Source organism: Lepidochelys kempii, chromosome 9, assembly GCF_965140265.1.
Source record: "Lepidochelys kempii isolate rLepKem1 chromosome 9, rLepKem1.hap2, whole genome shotgun sequence".
NCBI lineage: Eukaryota > Metazoa > Chordata > Testudines > Cheloniidae > Lepidochelys > Lepidochelys kempii.
Window position 1 is genome coordinate 27,551,126 of NC_133264.1, and position 24,661 is coordinate 27,575,786.

Consider the following 24,661-nt stretch of genomic DNA (forward strand, 5'->3'; position numbering starts at 1 on the left):
GATCTAAAACAGACCGACCGCTGTTGCATATAGCATGTCGGAATTACACATACTGGACTGGCTTGTGCTGTCAAATTTTAATCCAAACTCCCCACTGAAATCAATGAGGTGTTCTGCCTAAGAACAACTGGGAGAGTATAGTCCAGTAAATACACTGGGCAAAGAAGTGTTAACCGGGGATTATAAAACCATATGGATGAATCATAAAAGCAGGCATTATTCCTCAATGACATGTTTTCTAGTAACTGAAGCACACTTTTAATGAAAGGTTACCCACTGAGTTATTTATAACTTGTTTCCCTATATAAAGAAAGGTGATTTATTCCAAGTATCATGATACAGGGAAAAGTCCTAACTTTCCATTTATCTTCCAAGTGATTACAGTTCTTATCCTCATATAAAATACCTACCACATGAGGGGAGAAACAATTAAAAATAAAACTAATTTGCTCCTGTAACTAACACGAACAACTTATCTATTACTGATTGTTATAAATAACAGATGGTGCAAAGTGGGAAAAACAGATTCCTCTTTACATTTCACTGCTGCAGACATTATGAAAAACCCTAAAAACACTAATTCATTGCTCCTGGCATCTGTTAATGTTAAAAGAAAAGGAGTACTTGTGGCACCTTAGAGACTAACAAATTTATTTGAGCATAAGCTTTCGTGAGCTACAGCTCACTTCACTGGATGCAGAAATAAATCTGTTAGTCTCTAAGGTACCACAGGTTTCAGAGTAACAGCCGTGTTAGTCTGTATTCGCAAAAAGAAAAGGAGGACTTGTGGCACCTTAGAGACTAACCAATTTATTTGAGCATGAGCTTTCGTGAGCTACAGCTCACTCATACTCCTTTTCTTTTTAAGGTACCACAAGTACTCCTGTTCTTTTTGCGAATACAGACTAACACGGCTGCTACTCTGAAACCTGTTAATGTTAAAATAGTTCTGACTTCACTAGCCAGGGTTTATTTATTACCCCTAATAATCCACCTGCCTGGGAATTAACTCTGCAGCTTCTTAGCTGCAACATTTCTATGATGGAAGCTTCATATTGAAACATATGTATTCAAAATTAACACATACCATGGCTATGTACATGGACAAGATGACCTAATAGATCTCTGCCACCTCAGTTTCACTGATTTTGTGAACTGAGCTGAACTGTTTTTAGGCACCCAATTTAAGGATGTGACTGGCACACAAAAATGCAATGACTTTCATTAGCTGTCTACAGCTAAATAATTTTTCCCTTCTACCCATTGGACAAGGCTGCCTTTAGAACACTAGACCTGGAGTCAGAAGACCTGCCATTGATCACTCAATAAGTGATCTTGGATAGGTCATATAACCTCTCAATCTTGAAGATGGGGACACTGACACAACCTTCTTTGTAAAGCATTTTAAGATCTATCTACAGATGGAATGTATTATTTTTGTGCTAATATTAGGATTCAAACAATTCAAGGCAGGCAAATTGAAAAATATACAGCAGGATGGGGATTTTTTTGGAACAAAGAAACATGTTGCGCCTGAAATTCTCTAAACAACATATCCTGGGGGAGGCAGGGGCAGCAATTATACAAAATCCCCACATATCTCAGCTGTGTGGTGATGTACGATATATAGCATTGCTCCTATAAAATGTTTTTGGTACATTTTCTTTTAATGTGACAACATTTTAAAAATATTATACAAATACTGGGCTAAATCTTGCTCAACTACACTCATATATATCTAGGATAACTCCATTGACTTCAATGGAATTACTCTGGATTTACACCAGTGTAAATGAGGACGAAATCTGGCCCAAAGTGTAAAAACGCTTTAAATATACTCTTTCTCACACCCACCCAGACACGCACACACCTCTTCTGAAATATAATTCCTGTTTATATTTATGTTTAGGTAAATGATTTTTTCAGACTCTTTTGACTCCTAGAGTTTGCAGGTCCTGCTTGAAGAACAACATGTGCAGTTCTCTGTTGACACATAGAGCTGTGTGAGCAGGTGTCTTTCACAACTTGTTCAAAACAAAGCCCAAACACTATTGCCTTACTAACATAAGAAAGTTCAGCTCATGCCATCCCCCAGGAGGGCTCCTACCTCAGGATTGCTCAGCCCACACCCTAGATTCTTCCTTTCTTAACAACCACATCCTCTATATCTAGGTGAGTGATGAGATACCTCCCTCAGTGAATCAGCAGAACCCACTTAACCATTTGGAAACCAAAGTTTGAAATGTTGAACTAATACAGTTCCACTGAACACGAGGGTGGGTTGGTGTCACAACTGGGACGAGGGCAGTGTTACCTAGTGGTCATAGCAGCACTTGGGTCAGAGCAGCACTCGGGAGGTCAGAGTCCGAGACAAGCCAGAGGGCAAACTGAGAGTCAGACATCAGGAGGCAGGCACAGTCAGGTTACCCGTGGGTGAAAGTGCAAGAGTACATTTACACAGCAGCTAGACACCCATGCCTGGCCTGTGCCAGCCAACTGAGGCTCATGGGGCTCAGGCTGCGGCCCTGTTTCATTGGTGTGTAGATGTCTGGGGTCAGGCTGGAGCCCGGGCTCTTGGACCCTGCGAGGTGGAAAGTCCCAGAGCTTGGGTTCCAGCCTGACCCCAGAAATCTGCACAGAATGAAACAGCCCCACAGCCTTAGCCCCATGAACCTGAGTCAGCTGGCACAGGGCAGCCACAGGTTTTTCTCTGCTGCATAGACATACCCCCAAGACAGGCTAGAAAGTGAAGTGAGAGTCCAGTAACAGGAGGCAGGTAGGATCAGGTTACCAGGAAATCAGGGTCGGTCACCAAGTTACAGACAGCAATCGAATAACAAAGTTGAGGACAAACCAGGGGCAGAAGCCAGAGTCTATCACAAGCGCGATCTGAAGCAGAGACAGTAGGACAGTCTGCGTGGTTGCTCAGACAACTCCCCTCTATGGCTTCCTGGTTTAAGTACTGGTATCAGCCAAAAAGGAGGCTGCTGGGGGCTGCCACTCAAATCCTGCTGGGCAGTACTTCCTGCCAAGCCCAGCCTTCAGGGTCCTCTAACAGTGGGGGTGAGGAGGGAGCCCTGGATAAGCAGAGCAGGGACATTTCATGAGCCCCGTGTGTCACAGAGCACTACTTCAAACCTAAACTTGCTCTAGGGTATGGGTGTCAAGCCCACAATCTACATGGATCCACTAGCCTAAAATCCTTGAGTGGAGGTGCACAATGTCTCTGGTAGTGAGCAAGGAGTGCCTGGATACTGGGTCGAGGTAAAGGAGTCCATGTCTCTCCATAGGTTTTTCCATTCTTGGGCTTTGCCCAGAGGATCAGAATCTGGCCTAAAAGGTGGTGATACTACAATAGGTGAGCTCTCCCATTCCTTTCCATGTGTCTGACTATATCATAACTACCAGTATCAAATAAATGTTACTAACCATCCATTTCAGTGGAGCAAACCATGTTCTGAACTTCGCTGGGGACATCTATACTGGCCTTTTATAAGGAAGAGATAACTATTAAGCACATTTAGTGAAGCAATAAAGTTATTCTTCATTAAAAACACCAGGCTAATGGACAATGCTCAATTTCACAACAAAACCCCTAATGTTTCACCTGATGTTTCTAAGTAGGTATGATGTACTCAACAGCACTTTGAATGGTGTAATGGAGAGAGTTCAGTAACAACTGCTAATTCCTCAGAACCTAACTTTTTTCAAAAGGAATCAGTTTTCAGGGGCTGGTAAAGCTTCTTCCTACATGTCTCTACTTAAACTTTTGTTAAAAATAGTCTTCTACAATGTCTCATGATGGAAATTGTGTGCCTTATGATGTCTAAAAGAATGCCTGCATCCACTGAGCACATCTTCTCAGACAGGTTTTGATGTGTCACAGAGAGGGGTGTATACAATAGGGTGGAATGTAGTACGGCATCAAAGTACAATAGTCATTATAGTGCACGTAAGAAGCCATTACACGTGACTGTTATGGTTCCTTGACGAAGGCTATCTTACAAACCAAGAACAACTGTAAGAGGGGGCGTATATAGAAACAAAATAAAAAATTTTTGTTGTAGAAACTGTTGATTAAGTGTCAACCTCTTCATACCAACATCTCCTTTACATAATTTTGATACATTTCATTGGTCATTTAAACACTTAATAAAACAATAACACAAATAAACTGACCTATAACACATCCTAGAAGTGGTAAAGTCAGTCTCTAGGGCAGATCCACTTTTTATTTATTTATTAAGACCAGGGTCAGTAGTGCAGATTATAGAGAGGACAAATATTAAAATGTTCACAACCTTTGGGAGGGAGGTGTTAGGATAAAAGATGGTTCTGTTCCTTTACCTAATATGAGCTTAGCTTGTCCCTTCCTGACCAAACCCCATAGGAAAGGGTTAAGGGTGAGAAGAACTTTGCAAGGATCTCTTCACAATGTTGCTCCCAGATCATTCTGTGGGGAGGGATTATTATAAATTTTTATTTGTATTGCAGTAGCAATTAGAAGCGCCAGTCAGAATCAGGACCTACTTGTGTTAGGCACTGTACAAAGACAGAGGAAGATACAAAGCAGGGAAATCCTCTTCCCTTTGCTGAATGGCCATGGGTCTGCTTCACAGACCCCTTGGAATCAACAGCAAATGAGAGCTATCCATGTATGGCTCTTGTGCCTTTCACTGGCTTTAAGGGCTGGACATTCCCACCTTTCAGTGGCCTTTCTCTACATTTAAACCTCCCTGTGATTATTGACCCATTGTTACTGGCTTGTTAGGTAATTGCTCATATTGGACCCAGTGTTACAAGCCCATTGTGGTTGGGGCTCCCACTGAGTCCAACTGGAGTTGTGCAAATACATACACCTCATGGGACTGGGCCCATTGGATATATTAAAACTGAAAAACAGGAGAGTCACTATTAATTTGTATGAGAAAAATCAGCTATGGGCACAGGAAATGCCAAACTATCACCTAGAAGGATTTATGCTGTCAACAGCTGAGATTTACACAGATCTTATTACTGATGCCTTAAGCTAAAGTAATTTATTCACCTTCTCTGATTAATTATTCATTTTTTATTATGCACAGCAGACTTGGAAGGTTAAGGAGAAAGGGTGTATGCTAGTCAGTGTCAGGGCTTTGGCTCTAGATGCTGCTGCCTGGCTTTCACAAAGCTAAATCGCGTGGCCCTCTGCCTACTACAGAGTGCCCAAAACACAGCAGAATCACCCCACATCCACTGCACCAGGAACAGATAGGGAATGTGAGGCCTACTTTGTAGCATCAAACTGTGGGGGATCTCTGTAGGGGAGAAATGGGGGGAAACCTGAGGCAGAGACAGGAGCAGTGGATCTGATAGAAAAACTCTCCTGATCCCTGTGTCAGTTTTAGAGTTACTCTCCCAGACAGAGTCTAATTAGGGCTTGTCTTCACCACAAAATCTAGTCATGATGGAACAAGATCTTGAAGGGTCAAGCTAATACATGCAATTCTGACACAACTTTGCAGTTGGTGTAGACAAGGGCAAGTTGTGGTGGAGGGCACATAGATACTTTAAGCTACCTTTGCTCCTTCTAATATCTGAGAGTAGCCCCCAGTAAAACGTAGAGCAGCCTCAAGGAGTTGCACTCTGTCCACATGCCCTCTTGATCCCCCAGACACACACCTATGCTAGAGACTGTTCTGCATTTGAAGTACTTCACAATGGGGAGATGTGGCTGGGGTTTGGTCCATAAGCAGGACCCCTTCTCAGGACTAAGGGGAAGATTATAATTTCCACTTTCCCAATGGCATTTCCCCACATTAAACTCTTTTACTTGCCTCTGAGAACCAAAATTGGCCTTGTGTAAGCAGCTCTCAGTTGTATCCATGGGACAGTTCTGCACTATCATACTCATTCTCCCCAGCTACATGATATTCAAGGATTGTGGACTCTCCGAAGTTGGGGAAATGTGACCCATTTTTTTGTCTCTGAACTTGACTTTTGAGATTCTAGATACCTCTGCCTAGAGGCCAGTTTTTGTCAGACACAAGGATTCTGGCTTACTTTAGCTTGTCTACATAAACTGCCCCATTACAACATGCTTTAAATAAGCCTCAGTATAGGCTGACAAGAAAGGTGAATTTTGGATTGTAGAACAATTCTATCCTACTAATATCAGAAGCCTGAAGAAAAGAAAAAAGTTCCATAACAAATTCCTGTGGGAGAAGCCTACAATTATCAGATGTGGAGACACACTCTGCTTGGTGTTCCAGGTGAATCTACTTTTGTGCCTATATATATATCCTTGTTTCTGCTTTTCAGGAAGAAAACTTCGTAATTTCATGTGGTTTACTCTTTGGATAGGCCTGGAACAAAGCCCTGAATTCATACATTTCCTGGGGAAATTCAAATCAGTGCTCTCACGTATTGACTCCTCTCTAGTTTTGACCTGAACCCAGGCAAAGCTCATTGAAATTAATTTTGTCTTAGGTTTACTCTTGAGTTTTCACAAACTGAAATAAAAAGGAGGGAAAAAATATTTCCATGACCCCCTGCAACATGAAACCAATGTATTTCCCACAGCTCAACTGTGCATACTACATATCTGACCATTGCTCTTTCAACAGTCTAAAGGCGGAGGAGGCCTGGAATTACTTCAAGTCAAGGTTGCAGAAACTATCAGAAGCCTGCATCCCAAGAAAGGGGAAAAAACTCATAGGCAGGAGTTGTAGAACAAGCTGGATGAGCAGGCACCTGAGAGAGGTGATTAAGAAAAAGCAGAAAGCTTACAAGGAGTGCAAGATGAGAGGGATCAGCAAGGAAAGCTACCTTACTGAGGTCAGAGCATGTAGGGATAAAGTGAGAAAAGCCAAAAGCCATATAGAGTTGGACCTTGCAAAGGGAATTAAAACCAATAGTAAAAGATTCTATAACCATATAAATAAGAAGAAAACAAAGAAAGAAGAAGTGGGACCACTAAACATTGAGGATGGAGTGAGGTTAAGGATAATTTAGGCATGGCCCAATATCTAAACAAAAACTTTGCCTCAGTCTTTAATGAGGCTAGTGAGGAGCTTAGGGATAATGGTAGGATGACAAATGGGAATGAGGTTATGGAGGTAGATATTACCACATACAAAGTAGAAGCCAAACTCGAACAGCTTAATGGGACTAAATCGGGTGGCCCACAAAATCTTAATCCAAGAATATTAAAGGAACTGGCACATGAAATTGCAAGCCCATTAGCAAGAATTTTTAATGAATCTGTAAACTCAGGGGTTGTACCGTATGACGGGAGAATTGCTAACATAGTTCTTATTTTTAAGAAAGGAAAAAAAAGTGATCCGGGTAACTACAGGCCTGTTAATTTGACATCTGTAGTATGCAAGATCTTGGAAAAAATTTTGAACGAGAAAGTAGTTAAGGACATTGAAGTCAATGGTAATTGGGACAAAATACAACATGGTTTTACAAAAGGTAGATCGTGCCAAACCAAGCTGATCTCCTTCTTTGAGAAGGTAACACATTTTTTAGACAAAGGAAACGCAGTGAATCTAATTTACCTCAATTTCAGTAAGGCATTTGATACAGTTCCACATGGGAAATTATTAGCTAAATTGGAAAAGATGGGGATCAATATGAAAATTGAAAGGTGGATAAGGAACTGGTTAAAGGGCAGACTACAACGGGTCATACTGAAAGGTGAATTGTCAGGCTGGAAGGAGTTTACTAGTGGAGTTCCTCAGGGATCGGTTTTGGGACCAATGTTATTTAATCTTTTTATTACTGACCTTGGCACAAAAAGTGAGAATGTTCTAATAAAGTTTGCGGATGACACAAAGCTGGGAGGTATTGCCAATACAGAGAGGGACCGGGATATCATACAGGAAGACCTGGATAACCTTGTAAACTGGAGTAATAGTAATAGGCTGAAATTTAATAGTGAAAAGTGCAAGGTCATACATTTAGGGATTAATAAAGAATTTTTGTTATAAACTGGGGATGCATCACTTGGAAGTAACAGAGGAGGAGAAGGACCTCGGAGTATTGGTTGATCACAGGATGACTATGAGCCGCCAATGTGATATGGCTGTGAAAAAAGCTAAGGCGGTTTTGGGATGCATCAGACGAGGTATTTCCAGTAGAGATAAGGAGGTGTTAGTACCATTATACTAGGCACTGGTGAGACCTCATCTGGAATATTGTGTGCAGTTCCGGTCTCCCATGTTTAAGAAGGATGAATTCAAACTGGAACAGGTACAGAGGAGGGCTACTAGGATGATCCGAGGAATGGAAAACCTGTCTTATGAAAGGAGACTCAAAGAGCTTGGCTTGTTTAGCCGAACCAAAAGAAGGCTAAGGGGAGATATGATTGCTCTCTATAAATATATCAGAGTGATAAATACCAGGGAGGGAGAGGAATTATTTACGCTCAGTACCAATGTGGACACAAGAACAAATGGATATAAACCAGCCATCGGGAAGTTTAGACTTGAAATTAGATGAAGGTTTCTAACCATCAGAGGAGTGAAGTTCTGGAACAGCCTTCCAAGGGGAGCAGTGGGGGCAAAAGACACATCTGGCTTCAAGACTAAGCTTGGTAAGTTTATGGAGGGGATGGTATGATGGGATAGCCTAATTTTAACAATTGATCTTTTACTATTAGCAGTAAATATGCCCAATGGCCTGTGATGGGACACTGGATAGGGTGGGATCTGAGTTACTACAGAGAATTCTTTCCCAGGTGTCTGTATTATGGTGAGTCTTGCCCACATGCTCAGGGTTTAGCTGATCGCCATATTTGGGGACGGGAAGGAATTTTCCTCCAGGGCAGATTGGCAGAGGCCCTGGGGGTTTTTCGCCTTCCTCTGCAGCATGGGGCAGAGATCACTTGCTGGAGGATTCTCTGCACCTTGAAGACTTTAAACCATGAGTTGAGGACTTCAGTAGCTCAGACATAGGTCAGGGGTTTGTTACAGGAGTGGGTAGGTGAGATTCTGTGGCCTGCGTTGTGCAGGAGGTCAGACTAGACAATCATAATGGTCCCTTCTGACCTTAAAGTCTATCAGTCTATAAGTCTAACAGTCAACTCTAAACACTGACAAGTGGGGGGCAGTCAAAGACAAGGTGTCAGCCTTCATCTTAAATTTCATCTTTTTTACTAGCTTGTCTCCCACAGTAACATCACTGTGTTGAATGTGTCAGAGTTCATAGATATCTGTTTAGTAAATGTGTTCCTCAGGAAACTTATTTCAGCACCAAGCATTCATTAAGGTCCAAATCATGCTCCCTTTGTAGTCAATGGGCATTTAGCCATGAATAGAATCAAGATTTGGTCCTTAGGTAGGCTTCCCTGCAGTGCTATATGAAAATGATTACACTCTCCCAAGCCTAGTGCCATCAAGTTAATTATTCAGATTTCTCTGAAACAGATATGTAATTGCAGTTTGTTTTTGTATAAATCTGTGTCTTGGATTAAACATTCATGCTGTATATACAGTGAGCAGAAAAAAAACAGACTATGTCCAACTCTAATAAAAGTTTAATCAGGATCTGATGGTATGAGCTAGGACACTTCATATAGGCATATGTGCCAAGAGGGTCAGTTCTCTTTTAGATACAAGGGAGTTTATATCCTTATTTTTAATGTTTACATCTCTTACTTTTGTGCAGAGTGCAGATGTACAAGGAGGCATCCAATGGTGAACACAGCTTACAACAAATGGAACTAGCTGAGATATCCAGCAAAATTTCAAATCGAGATAAATGGAGAGAAATTTTTAGTTGCCATGGGTAAGATTTTTATTCTGCTTTGTTCTCACATATTCTTACAACCAGATAGTCTTTTGTTAGGGGTTTTACAAATTTAAATGTTTTATTTCTATGTCTGCATTCTCAAATGTATTTTCAAAATGCAAGTATAATTCCTTGGTTTTAAGTTTTTCTTCCCCACTGGTCAAAGAAAACTATACTAGGTTAATACTGCATTTATTTTTTTCAGCTGAGTTTTATTTTCACTTGCAGGTTGGAAATCAATAATACAATTCACCAAGTAACTGTTTTTCTCAAAGGTAACATTTTTATATTTGTCTGCCCTTTTTTGTGATTGCTTCAGTAGGCAATCGTATTTAAGAGATTACTCATGTAACATGTAGCACATTAGATGCTCGTATTCTCTTAAGAAAATAATAATCAAACTGTAAAAAAGCCTGTTTTAACAATTTCTGCTTATACATTTTTCCTTTGAGAAGCAAGCCTTCATATATTTGGAAGAGAAATTTTCATAATCAGGTTCAAAGTAACAGAAGAATCTAGGATAATGAACTTTTTTGTCTAAAAGTCAAGAGTTTCTTGGTCAATTTTAAAACATAGGAAAGAAGACACAGTGTTCAGAAATACAAAATGTATGTATTGCCCCAAACCTTAAATTGAAAGATATCAAAAAAGTTTAGTCATAGATTATATATTTTTGTACTGTAGTCATTAGAATGTGCTGAAGTTATTGGCAACCATTGATAAAAAAAATAAAAGGTGAGTCAGACAGACAAGTAAACTGCGTATTAAGCAATTTAAAACTATTAATATGTACAGATAACTCTTTCACCCTAATTAGTATTTAGGCTAAAACAATCGTTTCTGGTTATAAAACCAATATTTGACTTTCAATATCATGCATGTTTAAAATAAACTAACTTGAAATTAAAGGCATCACCTTTATTGAAGTCTGTTCTTAAATGGCTTCCTGAACAAATTTGTTCTAAAGCAGAAATAGCTCTGGATTTTTTTAATTATTAATTATTGTTCATGTCCTAATAGGGGACAGTGAAATAATTTAAACTCTTTAGAAATCCTATTCAAAACTAAGTGTATAAGGAAGGAAGACAAAATAAAAATACATATTAGATAAATAACATTTTGTAGGTGGCAGTGTTGAAAAAACATTCAAAGTGCCGATGTGACAGCTTCGTCTTTTTGTTTGCAATAAAGCTTCTCTTCCAGTAGTTGCCTATGACTCAGATGATTTATTCACTAGACAAGAAAGAGATCTTCTCCTGTTCTCTGGTAATCCAGACAGCTAGGAAGGCAATTCTCTTTTCCAAGGTTCAGCTGTCACTGGGTAACTTCTCCTGTAACTGCTTTCATTACACTGGCAAACTATGGACATCGGTCCAAAAGTACAGCAAGTCAAAAGACGAGTAGATTCAAAGTTAAGTTATACTGAAATACTGCAGGAAGAGGTAAAGAAAAGCCAAATAGTAAGTAGAAAAGTATTTGTTTTATTCCTTTCCCAACCGCAAAAATAGAAATGTCCGACCTTGTTGGGAATTTGACTCTTGAAAGTGATTTTATGTGTGTGTTAGTTTCCACAATGCAATAAACAGAAAATTTTAGGAATTATGTGGCTTGAAACCGCCTTTAGAAAGATAACTATACAGTTATTACAAAAATTGCACCATTTGAGCAGTGTTGCAGAATTACATGTCAGTCTGTCTCTTTAAATATATTGCTGTATTATTTCAAATCTAGAACATCAGTGTATATTTTATAGTTTCCTTTTAACTATCTGGAATTATATGACAAAGAATATGTATTCTTAATCTTTTACCACTTTTTAAAATAACTTTAACTTCATCATGTCCATGTTGTTATGAAAAAAGGACGCTGGGGGGTATGGGGGAAGGAAATAACTTAGTAGGACCAAGCATAGGAATAAGCTAGCTTCTAACTCCTGCAGCTGAAAGAATATACAAGTCCTGTTCATTTCTCTCTATAGAAATACCAAGACAATCACAAATCTGATTATGACAACAAGGATGGAATGGAAGCATCTCAGTTTAGAAGTTCCAAAAAGCAGGGACAGTTTCCATCCACTATCCCTTTCTTAATCCCCAAACCGCTTACAGTCTCATCAAACCTGGGCGGCCTGCCTATCTCCCTAGAAATGGCAGTGGTAAGCAGATCTTGTCAATTAAGCATGAGCTGTAATTTAACCTCACCAAATCAAGAAAGACCTGGGAATTTATCTGGTGTTATATGAGGATTAGATTATTATTGGATTCAAGAGCGCAGTTTGTTGGTATTGATAAAAGAAGAATATAAATTTAATTATTTATTTATTTATTATGCTTTTAAAGAACACAGTTGCTGTACAAGCCACAAAACTGATATAATACAATGTTTATCAGGTACTATGACAAATAATAAAGGATATTGTTTCTTTGCTATTTGATATTTTTGTTGCCTAGTGCAGTGGTGCTTAAAATTTTCCAGTCACACCCTCCCTCTCATTACCAGCAATGGAATTTGTCTACACACACACCCCTCCATTACTGCACAGCCAAAGCTTCCTCAGCAGCAGAGCTTGAGCTGAAGATGGAGCTGGGGGCAGAACTGGGGATGGGAGAGGAGCTGGAGCAAGAGGCAGAGCCAGGCTGGGGCCTGAGCAGGAAGCGCAGTGGAGCTGCAGCTGGGCTCAGACCTAGTCTTGGGGAGGAGTGGAGCTGTGACTTGGGTCGGAGCTCACGTGGGGGCAGAGAGGGAGCGAGGATGGAGCTGGACCTGGAGGTGGAGCAGGACTCGGGGCTGAACAGGGTTGAAGGCAGAGCTGGTGTGAGGATGGAGCGGCACTGGAAGCATGAAGCTCCCTCCCTGCTCCCTGTGGAGGCTGGCTCCAGCCCCATGTGCCCTCTACATGTTCCTCCACGTCCCCTGTGGGGGGAACTCCACACTTTGAGAACCACTGGCCTACGTGTCAGAACACTGGTCATAAATTCAGGAGATTAGGTTAACAGTCTTCCCTTATCCAAAAGGCTAGTTTTTTAAGTCACTAAATATTTTGGGGCATGATCCTGCCATATGCAGAGTCTCCAATGACTTCAATGGGATTTTTGAAGATGGGGAACTTGCAGAATTGCTCTTTGGTGCCTACAGGCTGTAAGGATCAATAAAAATCCCAGTTATCTATTAATGTAAAACACCCATGTAACATAAAGCTCAGGCATTTAACACTAAGGGTAAAATTCTGACACGAGAACTGCATTGGTGAACACACACAAAACAGAGACAGGTTTCAGAATAGCAGCCGTGTTAATCTGTATCCGCAAAAAGAAAAGGAGGACTTGTGGCACCTTAGAGACCAACAAATTTATTTGAGCATAAGCTTTCGTGAGCTAGAGCTCACCTGTAGCTCACGAAAGCTTATGCTCAAATAAATTGGTGAGTCTCTAAGGTGCCACAAGTCCTCCTTTCCTTTTTACAAAATAGATAGTAAGGGTCAAGTCCTGCAAAGACTCATGTATATGAATGACTTTGTTTACATGAGTAGTCGCACTGACTTCAAATGAATCTCTCCACACTGGATACAACAGCCTGTGTGCATAAATCATTCCATCTCTGATGTGGAGTAGCTTAAGCAGAGGCTGTGCACAGAGGGACTCATGATGTTTGCCCAGGAACACCCTACTCTGACTGGTATGGGGAACGTGCTCTCTTTTGGCTAAACCAAGCTTCTTTTTTCTATGCCACGCTCTCACGAGGTGAACACCACAGGCAGGTGTTCCCATTAAGTGTTTTCTGACTAGAAGTGCAGCACAATAAGTGATCGGTGCATAGTGGCTTTTTATCCATTTTGAATGGGTAAACACATATATACATGGCTTCACTCATGTGAGTAGGACTAAAGAGATGAAGGCATTCCACTAGGGAGAGTGAACAGCCACACCAGTTCTATGCTTCGCCTTACACAGGAGACTTCCCAAGCAGCCAGTTAAGCCAGTTTTATGGCCCCTTTGCATCTCTGGGGTGAAGTCCTGGCCCCATTTAACTCAATGGGATTTTTACCACTGACTTCAGTGGGTCCAGACTTTCATTCCTGGAATTACACAAAAGAGCAACAGCAAATCTGAAAAAGTGGATTCCTTTTAACTAGGTGCTATAACCTAAAATTAATAATTCAACCTAGAGCTATATTTTATTGTAACTGAGACCTGAAATAAGTCATCGTGACTAACCAAAAATGCTTCCTTTCCTTTCACGTCATAGGGCCTGCTTCTCACGAAGGGTACATCTATATTTGAGCTGGGAAGTGCAATTCCCAGCTTGCAGGGATGTACCCATGCTAGTTCTGCTCAAGCTTGCACCTAAAAATAGCACAGTGTCATTGGTGGCGGCTCCCCCTCTCCCAAGTACAATCCCACCTAGCCCTTTGGGTATGTACTCAGGCCCATACGCCCCTAGTCACGCCCCTGCCTCTGCCATGAGGGACGCTCTGCTATTTTTAGGCACAGGCACATGTAAGCAAGCTGGGAATTAATTACATCTCCCAGCTCAAATGTAGATGCACCCTATGACCACTTTACAGTGCGCTGGCAATGTGAGGGAAGGTGCCTGAAAGTGAATGTAAATGTAATTTACTCCTACTTGAAGGCCCCTCTACATTGCCAAAATGGTGTAAATTGGCCCTAGTGTAAATGAGAATCTGACCCATTCTATCTTTATTCCTCTCATGTTAAGGGGCTCCGAAAAATGTTATTTGGAAACACATTCCACGTCTTCAGCTATGAATGGAAAAAATCATGTTTCAAGTTCCACGCTCCATATTCTGATCTATCCTATGCTTTGGAGGCAGAAAAGGTAAATTTTTTTAATGTAATGACTGACCACGTATTTTCAGTATCACAGAGTGAACTGCGGGGATTTGCAAATGTACTCTAATTTTACCAGACTCTAATTCTGCATGATCACACCTGAACACTGTGCTCTATTCCAGGCATCTAAATACCAGAAATATGGACAAATTCGAATGTGCTCAGAGGTGATAATTATGGGTCTGGAGAGAATGATTTATGAGGAGAGATTACAAGAGTTGAATATATTGCATGGCTAAGCAATGACTGAGGGGGGACAAAGCAGTCTGCAAATATCTAAAGGCTATAAATACCAAAAAGAGAGAGGATTTATTTATAATAGTACTAGAAGTAATGGGCTGAAATAGAGTTTGAGACATTTCTGCACTTTTCCCCTTTCATGCCTTTGGCGGACTCTTTAATTTAGAGATTTCCAGGAGATTTGTAATGAAGTGCTCTGTTCTTCCTTTAGGCAGTGAAACTGCACACAGGAATCTAACCATTTAGAGAACTCTTCAGTTTACTCCTCTATCTAGCAGTGGGATTTTCCTTCCTGTTTCTTTTGTCTTGCTTCTTCAAGGTTTTGTTTTTCTCTGTAATAACTGTCCAAATATGATTACTATTGCTCTTCTTTTGTTGGTATTGTTATTTTGCACTGATTTACCAGCTCTGTTTTGCTGGTGTTCAGATTCCTCTGTTGATTTACCGTCTCCTATTTATAAAACTTGTTTCTTCAATCCAGTCCCTTCAGATTTCCTCATCCAGTCCCCTCTCTAGACAGTTTTTCTCATGATTTCTGTCATTTCCTAGTCCATAGAGTCAATCCTGAGGTCTGTATTTCCAACTTCTTTTAAACATTTTAATCATCCTTTAAATAGCCGTACACTATTTTTGTTGTTTTTCTCCATGAAATGCACTGTAGAGGACTTCAAATCATATGCATGCTCCCCAATGGCAATTTAAAATATGTCCCATAAGGAAAGCCCCAACATGTTTCTAGATCCACATAAGGAACAAATGTGATCACATTTCACTTTAATCCAGCAGGCATGTACCTACATTTGAAAACATGAGCAGTCCCAATGTAACTTCAATGTAATTACTAAGGGGCTTAAAGACAGGTTTCAGAGTAGCAGCCGTGTTAGTCTGTATCTGCAAGAAGAACAGGAGTACTTGTGGCACCTTAGAGACTAACAAATTTATTAGAGCATAAGCTTTCATGGGCTACAGCCCACTTCATCAGATGCATAGAATGGAACATAGAGTAAGAAGATATATATACATACAGATAAGTTGGAAGTTGCCATACAAACTGTGAGAGGCTAATTAGTTAAGATGAGCTATTATCAGCAGGAGAAAAAAACTTTTGTAGTGATAATCAAGGTGGCCCATTTAGACAGTTGACAAGAAGGTGTGAGGATACTTAACTTTAGGGCAATAGATTCAACATATGTAATGACCCAGCCACTCCCAGTCTTTATTCAAACCCAAGTTAATGGTATCTAGTTTGCATATTAATTCAAGCTCAGCAGTTTCTCCCTGGAGTCTGTTTTTGAAGCTTTTCTGTTGCAAAATTGCCACCCTTAAATCTTTTACTGAGTGGCCAGAGAGGTTGAAATGTTCTCCTACCAGTTTTTGAATGTTATGATTCCTGATGTCAGATTTGTGTCCATTTATTTTTTTGCGTAGAGACTGTCCTGTTTGGCCAATGTACATGGCAGAGGGGCATTGCTGGCACATGATGGCATATATCACATTGGTAGATGTGCAGGAGAACGAGCCCCTGATGACGTGGCTAACGTGATTAGGTCCTATGATATGTGGACAGGGTTGGCATTAGGCTTTGTTGCAAGGATAGGTTCCTGGGTAGTGTTTTTGTTGTGTGGTGTGTGGTTGCTGGAAAGTATTTGCTTCAGGTTGGGGGGGCTGTCTGTAAGCGAGGACTGGTCTGTCTCCCAAGATCTGTGAGAGTGATGGATCATTTTTCATGATAGGTTGTAAATCTGTAATGATGTGCTGGAGAGGTTTTAGTTGGGGGCTGAAGGTGACAGCTAGTGGTGTTCTGTTATTTTCTTTATGGGGCCTGTCCTGTAGTAGGTGACTTTTGGGTACTCTTCTGGCTCTGTCAATCTGTTTTTTCACTTCAGCAGGTGGGTATTGTAGTTTTAAGAACGCTTGATAGAGATCTTGAAGGTGTTTGTCTCTGTCTGAGAGATTGGAGCAAATGCGGTTGTATCTTAGAGCTTGGCTGTAGACAATGGATCATGTGGTGTGTCCTGGATGGAAGCTGGAGGCATGTAGGTAAGTATAGCGGTCAGTAGGTTTCTGGTATAGGGTGGTGTTTATGTGACCATCGCTTATTGGCACTGTAGTATCCAGGAAGTGGATCTCTTGTGTGGACTGGTCCAGGCTGAGGTTGATGGTGGGATGGAAACTGTTGAAATCATGGTGGAATTCCTCAAGGGCTTCTTTTCCATGGGTCCAGATGATGAAGATGTCATCAATGTAGTGCAAGTAGAGTAAGGGTGTTCTATGCATCCGATGAAGTGGGCTGTAGCCCATGAAAGCTTATGCTCTAATAAATTTGTTAGTCTCTAAGGTGCCACAACTACTCCTGTTCTTTTTAAGGTGCTTAAAGTTACACACATGCTAAGTGCTTTCCTGGGTCAGGGCCTTAAAAGTAAAGCAAGACGACGGCAGTAAGCAATTAATGTTGTGAATGTCCACAATCTATTATTTATGTAGCAATTCTTTCTAGCAATTCCATTTAACCTCACTGAAAAACTTTTAGCTAGTCCGGCCAAAACTTTCTAATCTTGAAGGGTCTGCTATTGCTTAATTTATTAATTTAGGCCTTAGTTGGACTTTGCAATGAGCCCTGGGTCAGGAGCTATTTGTGTTACTCTAGAAGCAGATCAGGAATCAGATTGCAATTCAGAGAATCTGGTCCCTCTGGTGCTCTGGGACTCTGTTGGGGAGGGGGAGAAAGTAGCCAGATGCAACCTGAACCTGTCCTATATCTAGAGCAGACTGCTGTGCTAGCTACTCAAGGCTCCACCTACGCTCTGCCCCTGCATGCCCACTGCACAGAATGACAAGTAGTGACTGGGCAGCAGCTGCTCTCTCCCCATGTTGCACCATACAGATAGCTGTAGCCAGCATAAAGGAGTAAAGGGGACATCTTCCCAGCATAGGCATCTAGCAGGGTCAAAATTGTGCCCTTTCTTGGGTAGTGATTTCCTAATTTTAGGCTCATAAGCCCTCTCTCTACTTACTTTTCCATTTATCTCCAGAGCTGTCAGTAGCATGGTGGCCATTTTAGAGTCTCAGACAGGCTGGACAAGTTACTGACACTGGTATTTGAAAGCTAAAACTTTGGTCAGAGACAGCTGGAATTAGCATAAAATCCACACAGCGCATTGTAGTTTGGTTCCACTAGTATATGGGGCAGGGGGTTTGTCTTTTACGGTTTTTTAACTCTCTGAAATTTTTCTAGGGGGGAGCAAGAGCAATTCTGATGGCTGTACAGGTGTACATCATTAAATACTGCTTGTTCGTAAGAAATAGAGAGGAAAATATTCCCCTCCAAGGGTAAGAAAATGTACTTTCCCACAAAAAAATACGAATTACTTAAATTATTTGGACATAAACAGAAAGATTAGTGTTGTCCTATGTGTTATACAGAGACAGAGTCTACTCTCCATTATGCTTCTGCAAATCCAAGCGTGAAGAGCAGAATCTGGTCCATTTGCTATAGATTTTTCTCTCAGAAATCTTTTAGTTTTATGGCCAAGGGACTTGCTTGTTTGGCCCATTTTGAGTTGTGGTGACCAGAACTTATGGACAATTTCCATGCTGCATGGCTGGCCTTTGTACTGGCAACTGAAATTAAAACCCTCCCCTGATCTCAAGCACATTCTTTGTCAGTGTTTGAAAGGAGAAGGCAGGGGTCAGCAGTCATTGCAAAGGACACCAATGTGATAGCGCTAAAATGAATGAAAGCCCTGAAAAACACAGGTGCTATCCCTCTCTGCACGTGTGGTCCTTCTTAAGATAACAAATGCATGTGCTGACTGCACTGTTTGGTAAAGAGCCAGATTTGGGGTTCAGGCTGGCTAATTGGCTGAATATATTGTAACAGGAATTCACCGGTGTTTTAAAGGAAAAAATTTAACCGTTTTTGCTGCAGCTCCTTTCTTAGCAAATCCTTCCAGTTTCCAATGTGATATCTTCCTTGATGGATCCAAAATCTGAGTAACCACATCGGTCTAGATTTTCATCTGGTGTAAACTGGCTTAACTCTACACTAGCTGAGGCTGTGACACATGGCGTTCATGGCCTGATTCTTTCCTCACACTGGTGTAAATCAGGAGGACCTCCATTGAAATCAATAGAGTTACACTGGTGTCAAGGAGCTGAAAACCAGGCTATGTGGGTTGACAAGTATTTCACTTTGACAGGCACAAAACCACTAAATCGGGGGTGGGCAAATACGGCCGCACCCAGCCCATAAGGCCTTTTAATTTGCCCTTGAGCTCCTGCCAGGGAGTGGGGTCAAGGGCTTGACCCGCTCCAGTGTTCCAGCCTGGGAGCTGGGTCAGGAGCTTGCCATTCGGCTCCCGGAAGCAGCAGCATGTCCCCCCTCCAGCTCCTACATGTAGGGGCAGACAGGGGGCTCACAACACACTGCCCCCACGCCAAGCATGGCCAATGGGAGCTGCAGAGGCAGCACCTGTGGATGGGGCAGAGTCCAGAACTGCATGGCCAGCACCACGCCTCCGCGTAGGAGCCGTCCGTGGGCATGCTGCTGCTTCTGGGAGCTGTGGCAGTGGCACCTGCAGATGGGGCAGCGTGCAGAGCTGCCTGGCCACACCACCGCGTATGAGCCAGAGGAGGGACATGCCACTGCTTTCGGGAGCTCCTTGAGGTAAGCGCTGCCTGGAGCCTGCCATCCTGAGCCCCATCCCTGATCCCCCTACCACCCTCCGAACCCCTCAGTCCCAGCCTGGAGCACCCTCCTGTACCCCGAACCCCTCATCTCCAGCCCCATCCCAGAGCCCACACCCCCAGCCAAAGGCCTCATCCTCTCCCACACCCCAACCCCCAATTTGCAGCATTCATGGCCCACCATACAATTTTTATACCCAGAAGTGGCCTGCAGGCCAAAAACTTTGCCTACCCCTGCACTAAACACTATTTGAAAATAACTCAATGGCTCATATAATGTGTTATTTAGAAAGTAAATCAACAAGAATATGGTCAAACCAAGAACCCAATCCTTTTCCTGATGAACCAAAAAACCTCATTGCTGTCAATGGGACCAGGCCCTAATTCTTTATAGGTTATGCCATGCAGCACTGAAACCCACAAAAAGCAGCCCAAGGTTCAGAGAGATCAGGCAGGATTTAACAGGAACTTGCTTAGCCCTAGTTCAGGTGATAGGGCAAACAGGGTAATCAGGATAGCTCTGTAAAGCTGCACTTGCTATAAAGGCAGATCTTCCTTTCTCTGGCAGTGACAGTCTTCAATAGCACCCTCAGAGAAACCAAAGGAGAGAGACAAAAACATGAGCAAAGATCTAACAGAAACTTTTAAACCCCTCTCAGTGAGGCTTGGAGGGGAGCTAATACACTAAAGTTGAGTGGGAACGCATCCGAAGGGCTGGAAGCCAGTGTGGCAAGGTCCTCCCTCTCAGAACTCCTAAAACCTCTTCCAGCCATGCTCCCCATCCCCCTTTAACAGCGGCAGATAACCAGGCAGGAGCTAATGCAGCTGCTAATAGCACTAACTTACAAAATTGCCTGTGACATGGACAGCCAATGGCAGCATGATTCTAGGGAGGGGCAGAGGCAGTGCTGCAGAGAAGCAGGTACCTCAGTGCTATCGTTTTCATACTCTGGCCTCCTCCAACCCTCTAAGCTCATCCCCATGAGAGGATCATCTGCCAGAAACACTTCAAGGTCCTCTGGCCTCCTCTCACAGGTTTTACTGTGGGGATAGAATTTGGTTGTCAACTAAGGCCGATCTACATACATATTTTATTGTGTCAGGGATCAGGTTATTACATGATATAGTATCCTGACCATATCATAACACATCGTGGTCTCACCCCTCGCAGACAGAGGCAACCCAGGTTAGAGAATGAATATTAGAACCCTAACCTTCATTGAACTGTATCATAATTCTGTAGCATGCTTATAAAATGGTTCTAACACAGGAAAGACCAAATCATGTCAGAACACAGGGCTCTCGTTTATAATAAGAAAACCCTTCAACACCATAATGTTCATGACAACCTTGGCTATCCTCAGGCACAGCCCTGATTCAGCAAACAATTGCCAGCAGTTGGTGTAGCTGCGTTTGTGCCGGTCCTTTAGCTCATTTGATACAAAGCCCAGTATGGCACTGTCTATGTTTAGATGCCAGCACCGAGTGCTGAATCAGGGATGTCCCTGAGCGTACACAATGCCTTAGAATTTTCCTGTGGTAGTTTCATTGGCCATTGCCATGCCTTTCATATTCTTTTGTGTCCTGCATTACAGTTTATGTGAAATGAGCCAAACAGAACAAGAAAACGCTCTTGCAAAATCTCTGGGAGATATTCTGTGGACAGCAGGGGAATGTCGGAAAGCCATTGTATGTCTTGTCACCACTGATACTTATTTTACACCCAATATAGACTACAAAATAGATAACTTGACTGAAAGAGTAAGTAAGAAAATACAGTACCTGTTATAAACAAGATTTGCAGAAAAAAGTGGGTTTTTTTTTAAAGACAAATATAAAATCTCATAAAACCCCGTGCCCTACCTTATGATACATTACAAATTATAAGCACTTTAAGATCCATGTCACAGCTGGAGCTCTGAAAGGTATTTCTATCTCTTTATATGAATCCAGAGGCTATAATTATTTTTGATTAACAACTATGATTTCTCCCACCCTCCTAAAAGGGCAAACATGTTAACTTTATAACTATTTATTTAGTTTTCCTGTATATAATTGAATGCCTTAGTTCAGGCAGAGTCAGATTAGATTCCTATATTATTCTTTTGTTTGTCTGAAAGAAATAAAACAGTGGGTTGAAAACTCCACTTTTGGATATAATTAATGTCTTCTGTTCTATTTTTTTCTTATGTTCCTGACTTACAGCTCCAGCTGTTTGAATTTTTTGAGAAAGAAGCAGCTCAGAAATTTATCTGTGATCATATACAATGTGTAAGTGAGGAATAAGCAATTTCTTATGTTGAGTTATTTTGCTGCTTCCCACCCATTCTATTTCTCGTATAAAAACTGATCTTGCTTATAACATCATATTTAATGTGATCTTCAGAAACTTAATGAACATGTCATGAATCATTTCTGATTTTCACTACAGGAAATTAGAACAATACATTACACGGCTTGATCCTGCTCTCAGTGAAAGTAATGGGAGTTTGGCCAGTGACTTCAATGGGATCAGGATACTCCACTCTATGTAATCAGGAGCTAAATTTTATGTTAATGAAAAAGTGGTTTGTAAAAATACAAAAAAATTGTAAAGTCACTAAAATCATTTGTTAAAATCTGCATACAAAGAAAACAACAAATAGGACTGTAGTTTGTTCTATGAAATAATAGAAATGATATGAAAGATTGCTATCACCCCTTTTGATCTGATCCTACTGTGATTAATAAGTCAGTGGCAAAGCTCCCATTGACTGCAGTAGCAGCTCATGCATTTGGTCCAGTATTTTCATCTAAGATTGTAGCAAAAGGCGCAAGGGATACAAATCTGAAGAGTTAACAGAAGGGGTATCTCAACCAATCATGGGTAACTGCCATAATTCCTTCTTTATTGTTTTTTAATCAGTTCAAAGGTGAAGGAAGCCATGGTGTGATCTTATTTCTATACAGCTTGCTTTTCTCTAGGACGTTGGAAAGGTAAATTATGTCTTTTTTTAAAACCTTCTATACATGTTTAGCAATATCATATGAAGTGGTCTCTTTCCTCATGACACTGGGAGGAATTAGGAGAGGGAAGCCAAATTATACCTGTATTGTACCAACTCTTATCACATAGATAGTGGTGACAGTGACTGAAAGTCAATGGGACTTAGACATCTGAATCACTAAGGGGTTTGTATACACTCAAAAATTATCACTCTAACTATACTAATAAAGGTAAGTGGCACAACCTCTATCCCCACCCTAAGAATGGATGCAATTGTATTGGTGTAAAGGTGCTTTATACTAGTATAGTTATTCCTATGTGGGATAGGGAATAAGTTGTATTGATATAAGGCACTTTTATACCAATATTACTGCATCCACACCAGAATTGTATCAGTATTTTAGTTTTAAAAAAATTATACCCCTAACAAAAATAGATATAGCCATACAAAATAGGTGAGTAGACCAGGTCTTAGGCACTTTTCAAAATGTTACCCACTAATTTTTCAGTTCAATTCCTAAAGATAGGTATTAGAATTGTTAATAATAGTTACCAGAAAATGCTAAAGACCACCCGGAACCAAACCTTGTGAACCAAACATACATACATTTTGGGAAAGTTTGGGTCTGGGTCTAAATTTGAATTTTGCATCTCAGATCCAACTCGAATAAAAGTTAAACCTGGGTTTATAAATAATAGTATAGCTCAATCACCACTGCCTTGCCTGTAATAAAGAAAAACAAAAGAACCCTGAGGAACATATTGCCACTTTAATTTTTCTTGACAATCATACAATGATGTACAGAGTCATTCCTATCATTCAGCTGACACCACAATAATACTTTGTTTTTGGTTGCACAGGCTCCAAAAAGACCTAGACTTCACAACATCTCATCTGTTACAATTCAGTCTTGGAAACTTCATCTGTAGACAGGTAGGACTATGTGATTTTTTCCTGAATGGTTCTTGTAAAATATGTGTAATCAGTTTACCTAATATTCACAATTCTTAATAAGACCTCCCTAAAGGTAAATGGTTCCACTTCCAAATATGGTCAAAAGGTATTTCTGACACTTTAGAATCGTGCTCTCCTAATTGACTGTCTTAACATTAGTGTACGCATTTTAGGTCAATTTCCATTATTGCTTCTAGTCTTTTCAATTTCAGAAAGAATCCATCAAGGTCTTCCCAATTACAAAAATATTTTTATGATTTCTTACTTTCCATTTAAAATATAAAAAAGAACATCTGTACACAAACTCTAGATGTCCTGGCCACAACTAAACTTGTAGTCTCAAAAAATATCACCACACACCAAAATACAATGAGAAAACAGAACAAACCAGGCAGCAAAGAGTAGGCCCAGTAGATATCCCCATCCCACCCCACTCAAAAACTATTTGCGTCAGCCTCTACAAGTCCTATCAAACAGATGATTTTTACTGTTCATGGTTCATATACCTACCATAGCTGACTGTTGGTCTCCCAGAATTTGAATCACTAATGTTACCCATGATGAAGATGATTTCCTACATCATTTGGTGGCTGAGGTAGAAAAACAGTCATAACTTTTACTATGTTTTGCTAAAAGGCAAATGTTAGGCCATAAAGGGTTATGGGACAGATCCTCATTCAATGGATGTAACATGAGTTTCCACCAGCTAAGGATCTGGCACCTATTATTTGCAGAGAAGAAAAGCAGATTACTGTGTGCTGGATGTCTATATCCAGAAATGACAATGAGGATTGAGAGCCATCATTATGGTTTTTACTGTCGCAAAATGCTGTGTTTTATTGCCAAGGGCATTGCTGGGCTGTGTAAAGCTTCAGGCATTCTCCTGACATCTGCTATGGTGGCTTCATTAGGTATTTTTCCACCTCTGAAAATTATGTGGCTTTGGGGGCAAAAGATCATAAAAACAGGAAATTAAGTCTAAAAACATGCAAAATTAAAAAGGTTCACATGATAGTGAGCTTGTTTTAGTTTGGGATTTTTTCAAAAATAGGGCCAGTTTTGGATTTTTGACAAAATGCAAAAATGCTCACATGGCAAGCATTACAAATGTAAATGCAAATATTTTCCCACTTCTAGTTACTTGAATCAAAAGGCATCAGAAGGTACAGA

General features: G+C 41.0%; 1 protein-coding gene across 1 annotated transcript in view; it reads left to right on the forward strand.

Moving 5' to 3' along the window:
* The first annotated feature begins 3,220 nt into the window (after positions 1-3,220).
* Positions 3,221-24,661, forward strand: part of MINDY4B (MINDY family member 4B) — a 31,589-nt gene continuing 10,148 nt past the window's right edge. The window contains exons 1-10 of the mRNA XM_073358889.1: positions 3,221-3,264; positions 9,652-9,771; positions 10,003-10,030; positions 11,753-11,929; positions 14,491-14,610; positions 18,100-18,194; positions 21,146-21,311; positions 21,756-21,821; positions 22,456-22,526; positions 23,398-23,470. Of these exons, the coding sequence (XP_073214990.1) occupies positions 3,221-3,264; positions 9,652-9,771; positions 10,003-10,030; positions 11,753-11,929; positions 14,491-14,610; positions 18,100-18,194; positions 21,146-21,311; positions 21,756-21,821; positions 22,456-22,526; positions 23,398-23,470 (960 nt within the window). The remainder of the gene's footprint in view (positions 3,265-9,651; positions 9,772-10,002; positions 10,031-11,752; positions 11,930-14,490; positions 14,611-18,099; positions 18,195-21,145; positions 21,312-21,755; positions 21,822-22,455; positions 22,527-23,397; positions 23,471-24,661) is intronic.